The sequence below is a fragment of the Phalangium opilio genome, unplaced genomic scaffold (genome assembly GCF_054372755.1).
Source record: "Phalangium opilio isolate 3A_F unplaced genomic scaffold, DU_Popi_V2 ptg000217l_1, whole genome shotgun sequence".
NCBI lineage: Eukaryota > Metazoa > Arthropoda > Arachnida > Opiliones > Phalangiidae > Phalangium > Phalangium opilio.
Window position 1 is genome coordinate 4838033 of NW_028324218.1, and position 15923 is coordinate 4853955.

General features: G+C 34.3%; 1 protein-coding gene across 1 annotated transcript; it reads left to right on the forward strand.

The window, feature by feature from the left end:
* The first annotated feature begins 12020 nt into the window (after window positions 1–12020).
* On the forward strand, window positions 12021–15715 carry LOC149615835 (monocarboxylate transporter 12-like). The gene is made up of 4 exons (XM_089856835.1): window positions 12021–12132; window positions 12205–12525; window positions 12854–13735; window positions 15196–15715. The coding sequence occupies exons 1-4, from the start codon at window positions 12069–12071 to the stop codon at window positions 15348–15350; spliced, it is 1422 nt and encodes a 473-aa protein (XP_089712961.1). The 5' UTR covers window positions 12021–12068; the 3' UTR covers window positions 15351–15715.
* Window positions 15716–15923: the final 208 nt, after the last annotated feature.

The following is a 15923-nucleotide window of genomic DNA, read 5'->3' on the forward strand; positions in this document are numbered from 1 at the left end:
AGAAACATGGTTCCAATTAAGAATATTAATTATTTTATACGCTCTATCGATTAAAAAAGAAAGAAATTCAAGCCCAAGGTATCAATTAAGAAAATCCCGTCAGGGATTTTCTATTTATACTCAATCCGAAATCGTAATGTTAAACTCTATGGAGCTTAACATTATGAGGTGGAAATATTTTCGCGACCAAGGGGGTACACTTTTTTCACAGCCTAACTTTACAGCACTAGCAAAGGCTGAAAAGCTATAGTATCTCATTTCTCGTAGTGTAAGGTTAACTTGGCCTTTTTGTATAGGTTTCAAAAAAAAATATTTTTCAACCACGCGCTAGCTCACGCGCCAGCACGCGCTGCATTTCAATAAAAGTTTCAATTCAAATCTCGCGCTCAATTTCACCATTTTGATTCTCTAATTTAGTTCACGTGATTTTTTTAAAACTTTTTGGGCCTATTTTTTGTCTTTCTAAGCCTAAGGTTAAATGATCACAAAGTTTGAGAATTTTTATAATTTTCACATGGTTTCAACGAATATTTAGCATAGTGTGTTTTTATACAGTGCATTGTATTATCCGACCATTCCAATTTCCAAATGTAAGTTACGATTTAGTGAAATACTATATAATTAGTCTAAAAAAATTGAGTTTGACTATTCCAGAACTAATTTATTCCTAAATAACTTTTCTCCCCAAAAAGGGCCAGATATTATACAAAAACGAGTTTTGCTTCGCAGTCCTTAAAAAACTGCATTTATACACAATCCGCGACACTTTTTCAAACCCACAAAGGGCCAGAAATTAGAAATTATTTTATGTATTGCAATTTGAAATTAAGTTTAATCGATATGAGAAATTTGGTTTTAATCGCGTAGTTCAAAGATTTGTTATGATTAGAAATTTTACAACAAAAACGGGTATAAATGCGGCGTTTCGGAACGGATGATTATGACTCGAGTTCGAATTGAAGTTTGAAACTTATACAACAAGTAACAACACACATATGAACACCTTTTCTGAATGTATGATAAATGTCAGAAATACGACTCTGCTTTTAAAGCCACAAATCAGAATGAGGGACCTCATTTTAGGAGTAGTAAAGCGGCATTTTACTCGAAATAAGTGTTATCTCTTCCACCCTGAAAAATGAAAATGCTAAAAGCTCATTTTGTATTTTCTCTCTTTAATTATTTGACAGGGATAAGTTTTTACGGGAACAGATTCTATATGATTTCATACGTGAAAATCTAAGCTCCTTTTTTATCTCGAAACGCCGCATTTATACCCGTTTTTGTTGTAAAATTTCTAATCATAACAAATCTTTGAACTACGCGATTAAAACCAAATTTCTCATATCGATTAAACTTAATTTCAAATTGCAATACATAAAATAATTTCTAATTTCTGGCCCTTTGTGGGTTTGAAAAAGTGTCGCGGATTGTGTATAAATGCAGTTTTTTAAGGACTGCGAAGCAAAACTCGTTTTTGTATAATTTATAGTATTATCGATGTAGGTTGCTACGTTTAACTGTATCTTTAGAAACTTGGTTAATTACTAATTCATTATAGCTTAAGATTTATTTAATTAATAGTGCTGGTTAATTAACGATTGTATCATTTAATTTTAATTAAGTATTTTTAAAGAAGATAAAACTGTTTTTTGGGACTTTGAAAATAACGCGATTTTTGTGGGTTCATAAAAATTCTACAACTATTTAAGCAATGTTTGATTTAATTCTAGTTTATATCTATTGTTGGTTAAGACTAAATTTATTTATTTAGGGGTAGGGGGGGGAGTGTTTGACGCACATTATTTAATATTATATTATTCACCAGGTGTTGTGTGAGTATGTTGTCTAAAAATTTAATTATAGTTATTAACCTCTTTGGAAAAATATATATTATAATTTTCGGTGTTTTACCTAAAGTTTAAAACTTTAAAATTTTAAACTTGAACTTGGGTGGTTTTGTTAAAGAATTTAAATAATAAATAACAAAGGGGTAATAAATAAACAGGCACGGATATTACCTAATGTTACACAGTATGGGGCATTTTATTTTTACTTTTCAATTTCATTTTTTTTATCTCGGTACGTTCTATTGTTAAATTTTGAAAACAAATTCCATGGGTATTATTGTAAAGTTAAAAATACCCTATCTTAACTAACGCCTTATATGTTGAAGTTTTTCGGTAAAGTTTGAAACGTCAGGAATATATACAGTTAATTGGAATGATTGCGAACCCTTATCGTCCATGTTAATTTTTTGCTAAGGAAGCCCAGTCAAAAAAATTATAAATTTCTTAAAGGAAAAATTTTATTTTTTATTACGGAATTATAGGATTTTATAGGAGAAAAAATCATGTGTTTTTATAGGAAAATATAGGACTAAAAATTCATGCTCATATATAATACTATTTTAGTTTCAACTATATTATAGAAAAATCTCAAATAAATAAAAAATAACAAATTGCGTTTTACTTTGAATTAAATTCAGAAGAACTTAATTAAATGATATAATATAATTAAAAAATCCTGAGCAAACTCCGCCTGATCAATTTCGGTCAAATCTAGTCAAATTTCATCTCTATTTTAAAAGAGCCATAACTAAATTTTAATTAAAATAAATTTGATAATGATAAACTATAAACGAAAACTAAGACCCCAAACTAAGCATCAATATTATAGGATATTATAGGACCTTTCACGAAATTATAGTATAATAATATAGGACAGGTTCAAATATATAAGATTTTATAAAAAGTATAGGACCGCTGGGCGAGATTTGTCTTTGATAAGACTAAAAAAGTCGGAATAGTTCAAAAGAACCTTACTAAATTTTAATTTTACTTAAAATCCATTAGAACCTAATTTATACGATTGTATAGGCTTAACATAACATTTGAAATTAACTTGACAAATGTCCCAAATTAAGATCGCATCAAATTTCTTTTGCAAAAACACGTGAAATCTATTTAATGTAACTTCATACATTAATATACTATAATGTAGTCTTAGTCTATGAGCACCTTGAAAAAACTGCATTGAAAACCATGTTATTCCATTTCAATTCAAGTAAAAGACGGCAGTAGCATAACCTTACGCTATTTAATTACATAAACTTTACGAGACAGTCTTGAGACCGAAACTTAAATCATTGAGCACTTAAGGGTAACACGATATATTTAATTTTTTCTATAATTATTTCTTGTAAAACATGAAAAGAAAGTACAGCATTCTAAAGAGTAAAGGCCCCTTCAGACTACAATAAAAATCTTAAGTTCCCATCGGTCGCCTCGTTACATTAATTTCCTAGTTCAAACGCTAGAGCAGACGACTTAACACGAGATATTTGAATATTAAAATAGCAGCTCATCCAAAATGATAACAAATACCTTGCCAAGAATCCGAAAACTTTTCACGCATCGTCTGCTAAAGCGTATGTGTAGCTAACTCAATCACGCGTCAGTAAGGCATGATCGAGGAAGCTATGGCTAAAAAAAAGGTGCGCTAACGATGTGGTGCCATCTCGACACTGATAACTAGTTTTCAAACTAAATCCGCGGTGAATTTTTTCGCGTAGTTATTGAAACACGTGTCCAATTAATCGAAAACAGCGACTTCATGGACGTGAAAGTAAGATTTTAAAATACAGTCTGAATGGGCCTTAACGCTAATTGCCTATTAAATTTTTATTACTCGCCCCAAACCAGATAAAATGCGTTTTTAATAACCATACTATTATTAACGAATTATAGAATCTAATGAATAATATTTAGTCGAGTCCTTCCAAATACATTTTAAACTTTTAAAGGTCAAAATATTCACTAAATGTTAATAAATGTGTTGGGCCTACATCATTTAATAATTTTAAACGTATCAGATTTCTACAATTGGGTAGAGAGATTCGAATTACCACCCAATTATGTTTGGGTGTGACTCGAGTCCAAGCCCACATTTTGATTCATATCATATTTATGATAGTGGTTATTTACACTAAAAAAATTTGGGTTTTTTTTCCAAGGTTGATAAGGCCTTATGTATTATTTTAAACAATTAACAAAAATAATAATTTTTAAATGGTTCCGGAACTATAGGATTTTATAGGAGGAAAAAAATCACCTGTTTTTTTTATAGGAAAATATAGGAATAAAAATGCATGCTTATATATAATACTATTTTGGTTTAAACTATATTATAGAAAAATCTCAAATAAATAAAATAAATTTGATTTTACTTTGAATTAAATTCAGAGGAACTTAATTAAATGATATAATATAATTAAAAAATAATCCTGAGCAAACTCCGAACGCAATTTCGGTCAAATCTAGTCAAATGTCATCTCGATTTTAAAAGAGCCATAACAAAATTTTAGGATAAATTTGATAATGCTAAACTATAAACGAAAACTAAGACCCCAAACTAAGCATGAAAAATATATAGGAGATTTTATAGGACAGACCTTTCATGAAGTTATAGCATAATAATATAGGTCAGGTTAAAAAATAATATAGGATTTTATAGGAATTATAGGACCGCTGGGGTAGAAACACCCTCTATATACATAAGTTTAAGATATAAAAAATACGGAGATCTACATTAAATATTGTATGGTCACACCGCATGGTACCGAGTAAATTAAAATCTTTAAGGTTAAGGTCTAGGCTTAACAGACCATAATGACAATGGATATATTAATTTTTTTTGAAAAAAAGGCGCAAATTTATAGTACAGGCACTTAATGACACGATGACATCAGATGCCAAAATCCCCAGCCATGTTTAAGCCACGCCCAATTGATTCTTTTTTTTTATTATTATTATTTTAAGGATAAATTAAAATGGTGAGAAATATTTCGTTAAACACACCCTTGTAAACTTAAGAACGTAAGTCATACTTGAGATCTTTGACAGATACCATCATACCCAAAGTAGGAAGGAATACATACATCTACTAGGAATTATTGTGTAGCCATCCATTTTCCCTCAATGTAAACTATAGGCGGATTTTCTGGGATTACCTAGACTAATCATTATCTATGACGAATTTTACCAAAGCGAATTTATAATCTATCTATCTCGCTCCATGTTGCACCTTGCGCATGAGCCTAGAAACTCGCGTTGCTACCCAACCAATGAAATTACAGTCAGAAAGACGCCATCAGAATTACGAGGCGTGACACGATAATAAGTTCTCAAGCCCGGTAAGCCCACAAAACCCGAATTCATACTAAACAACACGGGATATATGGCTACACAATAATTCCTAGTAGCTGTATGAATTCCAGGTAATATTAATTAATTTCATAAAATCCTACGTCTATGTGAATCATAGAATTTCATTTCAGGGATTTCAATAATAAATATTTAGTTTCTTGACCTGGACAGGTCACTTAAGCGGGTAATAAACCGCCCCGTTCTTTGTAAAAATTCCCTTAATATAATTTTTTTTTTTTATAAAGTTTAAAAAAATTGTACCTTTCTAAAAATACATATCCGCTCCGCCGTCCATAAACTCTATGGGTAAATTCCCAAAATAATAATTCAAATCGGGCTAGCTTGGTTCCATTTAATATTGTAACTAAAGGAGTCAGAAATCAAGAAAAACCAATTATCAATCATACATTTCCGTCAGAATCGTAACCTAGGGTTATTTTACCATTTTGTGTGACCAAGCGGCTAGACTATAGGGCCTAGAATGTTTCAAACTTTGGTTGGGGAATTTACCCTGTAATACAATTGGTATGGTGAAGAGTTTAAAATAATTACCATATACTGTTTTCCCCAAATGTATTATTATCTAGAGACGAGACATCTATGGGGTTATTTTCCTTGATAATTTGAGAGGTTTTTATATGTAACATTATTTATTGGTCATATCGAATAAGGAAATTTTGAATTTAATATTATTACTTATCGGGTGATTTTTAATTTAGTCGGGGATTTTTCTAAATTAATTAATACTTAAGGGTATTAATTTTATGTGACGTATGTTGGTCTTTAAACCAAGATCAAAAATAACTCAATTTACCAAGCAATTAGAAGTTCCCTAACTTATAAAATTACTAATTCAATATGGAATTCCCTGACTTATAAAATTAAATTAATCAATATAAAATTCCCAAACTTTTAATTAAGAATTTTAAAATTCCCTAATAGGCTGATACCACTCTGACACTAAACGAATTAACGAACAATTTTCAAAAATCCCTGATACTTTTCGAGGTAAAGGTTTTCTAGTAAAAGTTAAGGTAATTTAAATTAAACGTTATTATTATAATAATAAGCATTAATTACGGTAATCATACGTAGCGTTCTTGTACAAGGGGAAAAATATTTCCCTATGCAAATTGAATTACAGCATCATCATAAGAACTTAATTCGCTTACATAATGGTGAAATAATCTTTCTTAAGTAAAGTTAAGATCGTCTAAATCTATTTTAAATTGCATAGCAACACCAATGTTACGTTTTATTCGGTCTTTTGGACGGACATAACTTGCATATACTGCTTTTCATTAGATATGGTAATTTAGTAAAAATGAAGAACAGTAATTTGATTTATTTAATAAATAAATAATTACTTTGAAACTTGCCAGTAAATTGAAATAAATACGGTTTCAATCTGGATTTGTTTTTAGCAATGAGTGCAAATGGGAAACTAATTTCAAATTGAGCCTCGAGTCAAATTAATTATAATTAAATTTTTAATTGAATATTAAGTTAAAATCCTTGGAAATAACATTTTCTATTTCTAACACATTCCCCACAAGTTAAATTAATCTCCCTCTGATTTAACTTAAATTTTAATTAAAATTAAATCTAAAATTAGTTCAAACGAAAATAGCGCAATATTTGGTCAAAATCCTTGGAAATAATAGTATTTTTAAACACTTAGCGTTGACTAAATTTTAAACACTATTTTATCAAAGTTTCTTTAACCTTAATTAGAATTAAGGTTAAGGTTAAAATTAACTTTCTATAATTAAAAACCAAATAATTCAACCCAAATTAATGTCAAAATCCTTGGTGATAATGATAGGTAGTATTGTTTGACACTTAAAATTTGCTCCCTCTCTCTCAAATAAGTCAATTAACTAAAGTTAATCATAATCAAGAATAAGCCCAATTTAAAATGTCCTAAAATTAAAATCCTTGAAAGTTTAGTAATGAATGGCACATTTTTTGACACTTATGTAAATAAGACAAAAGCGGGTAAAAACCCAGAATCATTTTAGTTTAATTCTCAAATTTTTCTAACAATATATCGCTTGGTCAAGAAGCGATATCTAGTTTATTAGGGAGAAGGTATAAGATGCCTAAGTATTCGCACGGGCCATAGTCCCAGTCCCCCTTTCAAAATACAAGGGGGGACGTAAAAGGAGGTGCCGGACTATTTCGCCTCTCCTCAATCGGAAAATATGACTAATTTTCGTCATTCGCGTCGCGCTGACGTGCACGAGTTTTCAAGAACCAATGAGATGCTGGTTGTAATTTAGAGGCGGCGGGGATTAACTCCGGACCTACGTTTGGACTGGAGATAAAGCTAGAAATGTGGCGGGAATTTATATCTTCTCCCTAGTAAAGAAGTAAACTAGATATCGCTTCTTGGCCGGGTTTCATATCCTGGTATTCCCAACACCGAATTAAAAACAAAACGAAAATTTTAAGATTAAGGTATGCATAAATTAAATTAAATTAACGAATTCATAATTTCTTAATTAGAAGGTTTAAATAAAATAATTGGCCTCTGACTTATTAGCAACGGCTAAAAAGCACAACCCCGCTAATTAGGAAAGGCAATTAAAATAATTATAATTAAGTAAAATGTTTTGAAGCCAAACTCTTCATATTGAATCTTGTCGCCTGAGCATTTTTATCTCACTTTCTATTTACCATTGAAGTCAACTCGAGTGTCACGAAAACAACCAAAATCTTCGTCTAGAAAAAGGAATGCATACAGATACTAGGAATCATTGCGACCCATATATTCCATGTTAATTTCTATCGTATGAATTTGGGATTTGTGGGTATACCGGGATTGAGAACTTACTATCGCATGACGTGCCTCATAATTCTGATAGCGTCTTTCTGTGATTTTTTTCATTGGTTGGATAGCAACACGAGTTCCTAGGCGAATGCGTAAGTTGCAACAGGCAACGAGATAGATTACAAATTCGCTATTGTTAAAATTCGTCATACATTATGATTAGTCTAGCCAGAAGTAAAGAGCTCTAGCATTGGTAATAGATCCTGGCACTAGTGAACAAATTTAAGGTTTTTATGCCGCTTCTATCGCGACTACACTAGAGAGAAAAAAATTGATCGAGTTTCAAAAAATTTCCTACCCCTTTCCCCTCGACCTAAAGCCGCGGAACACGGGCGCTTGAATCTAGTTCGACCGTCTACCGCCGCGAGCGTCTCACGTCTCACGTTTTGGAGGGAAAATTCAGAAACCGCTACCAGAGGGCCTACCGTTGGTGTGTTATCAAGAATATTCACTTTCGCCAAGTGAAGAATTTGGTTAGCTCAGTACTTCTAGTCTCATCTTACTTCTGGTCTAGCTAACTCCTCCCACAAAATCCACGCCTAAATACGTTGAGTGAAAATGTATGTAACACAAGGAATCCCAGTAGCTTTCTGTATTCTTGGTAAAAATCATATTTCACGGTGTACTGGTGGTTTTATGAATAAATATCCCACCCTTATCGTGTAGCAGTCCTCGAGGCCTTCTGTCCATGTCAAAGACACTACGACTTTAGTGTTATTTTTATAGTAGATAATCCATTATCGATAGACTTCGATGAATTATGAATTATGTATGGCAGGTAACTGCATATTTTGTTTCTCTAACACCAGTGTTAACTGTCCATTGAAAGAGTTATATGACCTTGTTATTTAAACGAAAAGCTTTAGATAACACTTAAATATTAAGTATTGTCATTGTATATTGTGAGAAGGAGTTTCAAATTGAAAAAAACAGTATATGTATGGATATATATTAAATGCACTTATAGAAAAGTGTATTATTTCATTTGTTTTATCGAGCAATATTCATTTCGGAGTTGAATTGCAATTTCGTCATATTTTTTGGGAAAGAAAACTTATTGGAATATCGAATATATTTGGGGTGTTTTGCAACTTTCTAAGTGCATATTTCTAATTGAAACCGCGTGTCAATTGTTATTCATCAGCGATGACTCATGGATTAACTAATCCATGGATGACTTGATTAAATTGAATAACATATGTTGCTACCATAAGTTTGTAAATATCTGGTCATGACAAACTGAAAGGCTTGTAATTTTGAAGTGAGTGAGTGAGTGAGGTAGGTCATAGATTCGAGGAGGTAAAGCGAGGGAGGGGCCTGGTGAGTGAGTGGGGCGCTGCTGTCAAAGGGGGCTTAGTAATGCAGACTAAATAGGACCTAGATGGAATTAGGTCCTAGCTGCAAAATTAATTAACCCCCACCGAGTGTACTTAGGACTTCAATTGACTCCCTCCCCCTCGTTCTCCTTCTCGAACTAGTTATCTCGAACTGTAAGTCTCTCAGTAGCATTACGAATCGTATAGCTAGTGCAAATCAAACTTATGGAGCGAACATATCACTTATAAACTTATGATACAACTAAATAATTTAGATAACTAATTTTAACGTAAAAAACTCTTAAAAACATTTAATGGCACCTAATTTCCAGCCATAAATTTATAATCAAACAGCTTTATCTTGACAAATTTAAGTAGGTGTTTATTTTGAAATTAATCTTTCAGATTAATCTTCCTTTTTATGTATATTTAAATCTATCTTGACCCAGATTTATTAAAACTCTTTACTTAATTTATGCAAATGACCCACTTTATACCCTTGTCTTAAACTTATAACTATAATAAAACTTTGTCCAAAAAAAAAAAAGAAATAAATAAAAAGGTTTTTTCCAGAATTATGGAAAATTTTCATTCACTTACAAGAAAAGAAATATAATATTTGAAGAATTGGTTTTATGTCTTCGATATAAATTTGAATTTCATTAATCTAATCTTAGTTTAATATTCTTGAAGGTTTTTCGGTGTATTTTATTGTGAGCTTTCAATGTCATCCTAAACTGTTTTTATATTAATCCTGATGTGTTATTTGCATAAATAGATTATGAAATATGTTTTTCAATTTTCCTCTAAAAGCAAGAGGGAATACACCACTTCGACATTCTGTTGTGCGCATGCCCGATGCCCCGCGCTCGAAGCGCCTTAAGGGGAAAGACTGGAAACTGCTCTTTGTTACCCCTACTAGCAAAAGCGCAACCCCTACGCGGTTTTTTCCCTGCCCATCTTAATAAGTACTAGTTCGCAGTAGCCCGCTGTGGCGCCCTAGGTAATGTCAAAGTGGTGTATTATTTTAATTTTAAAAATTTTTATTTTGCTTTCAAATCATTATTTTTAAAAGCGATTTGAAATCAATAACACCAGGAATGCATGCTACCGGGAATCATCGTGTACCCCAATATATCCCATGTTAATTTATATGAATTCGGGTTTTATGGGTATACCGGGCTTTGAGAACTTACTATCAATACTTCATGCCCCAAAATTATGATGAGGTCTTTATAATTGTGATATATTCATTGGAACACTACCTATACGATTCGTAATGCTACTGAGAGACTTACAGCTCGAGATAACTAGTTCGAGAAGGAGAACGACGGAAGCGAGTCAATTGAAGTCCTAAGTACACTCGGTGGTGGTTAATTAATTTTGCAGCTAGGACCTATTCCATCTAGGTCCTATTTAGTCTGCATTACTAAGCCCCCTTTGACAGCAGCGCCCCACTCACCAGGCCTCCCTCGCTTTACCTCCTCGAATCTATGACCTACCTCACTCACTCACTTCAAAATTACAAGCTCCAGTTTGTCATGACCAGAGATTAACTAAACAAACTTATGGAAGGAACATATCTTATGAACTAATGTTTCTCGTGTTTAGTGTCTATATACAGGTGGTCTTCATTTCATTATAACAAACACCACGCTCAACACCGCAACACCACCGAGCAGCTTAACGCTAGTTACTTATAAATAATTTATAATGTCTCGTTAAATGCCTAATTTTTGAGGCAAAACTGTTGAAAAAATTCACGGTGGCATTGGCCGTCAGTGTTAAAAAAAAATTTAATAATTTTTTTTATCAAATTCTTGGATCTTATAAAGCCGGTGTGACAAGCATGGTAATAGATACGCACAGTGCGGCACCTGAGGCGACGTAGCTAACTTAACAGTTCCCTAATAGTTTTCTTAATAACCCAAATCAGATCCTGGCAAGGTTACTCTTATCAAAAACGACACAAATTAAGAGGGAAATTAGCGCATGCAAAAATGCTTTAATTTTACGACTTAAATTTCAAATTAAGTTCTAGTTGAATTACTTAAATTAAAGGGAATGTAAAGTCGGCATCGGATTCGATGGTTGTTGGGTAAAAATGATCTGAAATACGTCAGAGGTACCACGTGACGCCAAGGTACAAAGACTCAACATGGAAGTGGGACTGGACACCTAGTCCTTGTTTTTCGCGAGATTGCAGCGCCAATTACAAGAAGTGGTATAGTTTTTGATATAAAACGAACTAAGTTTCTTTGAACCACGCCTCTAATAGATCACGTGTCTCTGACGTATTTGAAATAATTTTTACCCACCAGAGACTTCAAGTGGAACACCTCGTCCTTGTTTTTGGCGAGATTACAGCGCCCATAGTAAGAAGTGGTAGTTTAAGAATTAAAACTAAGTTCCATGAACCACCCCCTCCTTGGTCACGTGCCTCTGACGTATTTGAAATAATTTTTACCAACTCGCCAATGCCTTCTTTACACATACTTTAAATTTGTTTCAAGTTCTTTGTGAACATGAATATATAGAATTTAATGTGTGTTTCATGCATAAGCACATGTCAAAGTTTGCGCCTTAACAGCACACGAAATTATCTAAAAAACCACATTTTTCTAATTAATAGGTCCATTATCGGGTGCATTATGTCAAAAATATGGTTCAAGAATATGCATCGTCGTTGGAAGCATTCTTGCCACACTGGGAATGGCTTTGGCCTTCTTCGCCGAAACCATACCAGAATTGATAGGATATATTGGCATCATACATGGTACGTAAAAAAGATTCCCCACAACCAATCACAACCCTCCAATTATACTAACATACAATTCAATCCCACTAGGATTCGGATTGGGTCTTTGCATGACACCAGTTCCAATCACAATCAACCAGTACTTCGTCAAACATCGTGCCTCAGCCCAAGGAGTTGCGTTTTCGGGTTCAACCCTGATGTCATTCGCATTACCTGCCATTTTAACATGGTTTACAGACGAATATGGACTCAGAGGAGCGTTCCTATTGGGTGGAGGGTTTGTCCTAAACGGTGCCATTGGTGGGGTAATCATTCAAACGCCACCATGGTTAAGAAAGAAACCAGACAGGACCCAAACCAACATCGTCGCCGCGGCAGTTTTGGCTTCCGAACGCGCTTCAAATGTTGTTGGTAAGAAATTTAACCCCTGCATTTCTTTTAAATCAATTTTCATAGGTTTATAAGATATGTCCTACACTCCGTGGCTAATTTTGCAGCTAGGACCTATTTCTATCTAGGTCCTATTTAGTCCGCATTACTAAGCCCCCTTTGACAGCAGCGCCCCACTCACCAGGCCTCCCTCGCTTTACCTCCTCGAATCTATGACCTACCTCACTCACTCACTTCAAACTTACAAGCTCCAGTTTGTAACCAGAGATTAACAAAGTTATGGAAGGAACATATCTTATGATGAAATTATGCCATTATTCTTTAACCTAACGATGTCCTTTTGTTGTAGGTCCATCATCCCCAAGCCCCAGTAAGAAACTAAGCAGCATTGCATGGGAATCCAGCAGGCCAAGTGACCCCGTACCCATAGAAGTTCAAGAAGCCGAATCAGTCAACAGCCTCGTCAACCAAGAGCTGGAAGCCGAGGAAGCGAAATATGGCGCCCATTACAAATCAGTCGAATGCATCGATGACGTATTTGACGCCAAAGACCATCGTCAAAGTATGCGTCGAGGACAAAACCGGGCTAACCCCACAATCGGAATGGATAGCCAATCAATTCGTCGCATATCATCGTCAAGTGCCCCTGTACAACCCAGTTCGGAATTATTCCGTGCTAACGCGGCATCTAATAAGAAGCTAGAGAGCAGAGTGAAGAAGGTCACCATGGCCATCGTGGGAAAATTCGGTGGTGCTTGTGGCACCATCTTCGGTATCGTTAAACACCCCATGTTCGTCATTATCTGTTTATCATGGGCCAGTTTCATGCTGGTGTTTTTAACGTACAATTTGGTCATAACTGACTACGCGGTCGATCAAGGCATAAGTGTATCTGACTCTGTGATGTTGTACACCGCGTTCTCGGGTGGTGATCTATTTGGACGTTTAGGACTCGGTTGGGTTACCGATAAGGGTTTCCTGAAGCGAAGGACTTATATCGCGTTGGCCCTTAGTTCCATGGGCGTTTTGATCTTGGTGCAACCGCTTTTGAATGACAATTTCGCTTTGTTTTTAACAACCGCGGCCATGTTGGGTACCATCGTCGGGTCGACGTTGGTGTTGTTTTTCGTGTTATACTCAGAATACATGAAACCCGAACAGTTGCCATTGGCTATTGGGTTAAATACGGCGTTCAATGGAGCTATCATGTTTGCCAGACCAGTGTTACTTGGTAAGTCATTAATTGTTCTTATGCCAATATTATTTTGTGGGTTCGACCAGGGATAGATTTAATTTTAGAAGTAGGAATGGAGAACATGGTAAAGTGGCCGCGCGCCAAAGTCCCGGACCCCCTTCCACGGGACGGGGGGAGGGTATGAAAGAAGAGTTGGGTTTGTCATAACGACAGAGGTAAAACGGAATTACGTATTTTTCGCCGTCCCCGTCATTAACGTCATCAAAACGTAGTTTAAGTGAGCCAATAAGATCATTTAAACTTTTCGTTACGTGTTGGAGGGAGGGGTGGTCTATGAGTCGGACTGAAGTAAATACTAACCGTTCCGTTCTCCATTCCTACTTCTAAAATTAAATCTATCCCTGGTTCGACTTAAATACATGTTTTTTTTTATGGGATTTCGCGTGGTACGTTTAAGTTTTGTTTAAGATAGAAAGTTCGGCCTTTGCAAGTTCGGTTTGAAATTCGACATTGTAGATTAACTATTGCTAACTAAACGCGAAGATAAAGGTGCACCCACGAAAATACACTGAAACATCTAAGACCCTCCTAGATATGAAAAACAAATAACAACTGTTTGAAACTAACAAGACCCACCATAAGTTTATAAGATATACTCCATAAGTATGACACTAGCTATACTTCGTAATGCTACTGAGAGACTTACAGCAGCTCGAGATAACTAGTTCGAAAAGGAGAACGACGGAAGCGAGTCAATTGAAGTCCTAAGTACACTCGGTGGTTAATTAATTTTGCATGAGATTAACAAACTTATGGTGAACATATCTTATGAACTTAAGCAAGTACCCATATATGGTTTGAGCATGAACAAAGATACTGTAGTGCATACCATGATCTCATTCCCCCCCCCCCTAACAATTCTGGTATATTGTCAAGCATATCTCGTGATAATCTAACATTTTCTCGGGTCTCTTACGAGTTTTAGCTGTCTATTTCAAGATGATTATAGCAGAGACCAAAAACGGATTTAGGGGATAAGAACGTTGAAGTTAGCGAATTCACTCCCCATCCTCGCATACTTTACTGAGAAACTTCGTCTGCTTATATTTTGACTCCACCCACAAATTCTGTATATAGCTACTTCTAGAGATCGAATTTGTGGGTGGAGTCAAAATATAAGCAGACGAAGTTTCTCAATAAAGTATGCGAGGATGGTACTAGAGGCTAAAGCTATGATCCGACGTTCTTATCCCATAAATCCGTTTTTGCAGAGACTAATCCTAAGTAGTTACTTATAAAAACATTTTGATGCAGACATCACGAAAATCTAATATAAAAAAAACCCGCTCTAAGTCGTAAATGGATAAATGTATAATCTATGAAAAATGTTAAATATTCAGTTCAGGGTTATTTGTAAAACTAAATTGAGATAAAACGAGACGCGTTATCAATACGTGCCTAAGAAGTAATGCCTAACCTCAACTCTCTTCCTCCAGGTTTTTTCAGGGACTCCTTGGGATCCTACAGTTACTTATTCTACACGTGCGGTGGAGCGCAAATTGGAATTGCGTCATTATGGCTGTTGGAACCACTTATTATGAGACGAATGGCAGCCAAAAAGCCCACAGTTGAAATTGCAACCATAAGTTGAGTAGTTCAACTTGTTCAAAAATGAATTCTACACTTTGCGGCCATCATATATAGGGACTGTAACGGGTATTATAGTTCAAAAGGGTCTGGTTACCCGTAATATAATTATTGTTGAACTTATTTAGTTAGTTCATTATATAATTATAGCTTACAGTTCAATAGTTAACGGATATGAAGTAGTTTAGGTTAATTGTACAGGTTCAAGTACTAGTTAACTCTAGTTCATATTTGAAACTTAATAGTTCTAGTTCAACATACTTCGAGTATTGAAAAAGTACTCGAAGTTCAACCATTTATAGTTTAAGTTCAATTTATGAACTAAATTTTAAAAATGCGTGGATTTATTTAGTGTTGAACTAGGAGGTTTAGTAGCAATATGTCTTTGAAAAAAACTGAACTTGATTCGTTTAAGTTCACAGTCAATTAGTTTGAAAGATTTTCAAAACCAAAATCCCAATATAATTTTGAAAATAATTTTAAACTAAGATGGAGTTCGAACTTTAAAAAATCGAAACAATTTGAACTGTAAGCATTTTATGATATATAAAAGGCCATGTTTTCTAGAAACAGTGCC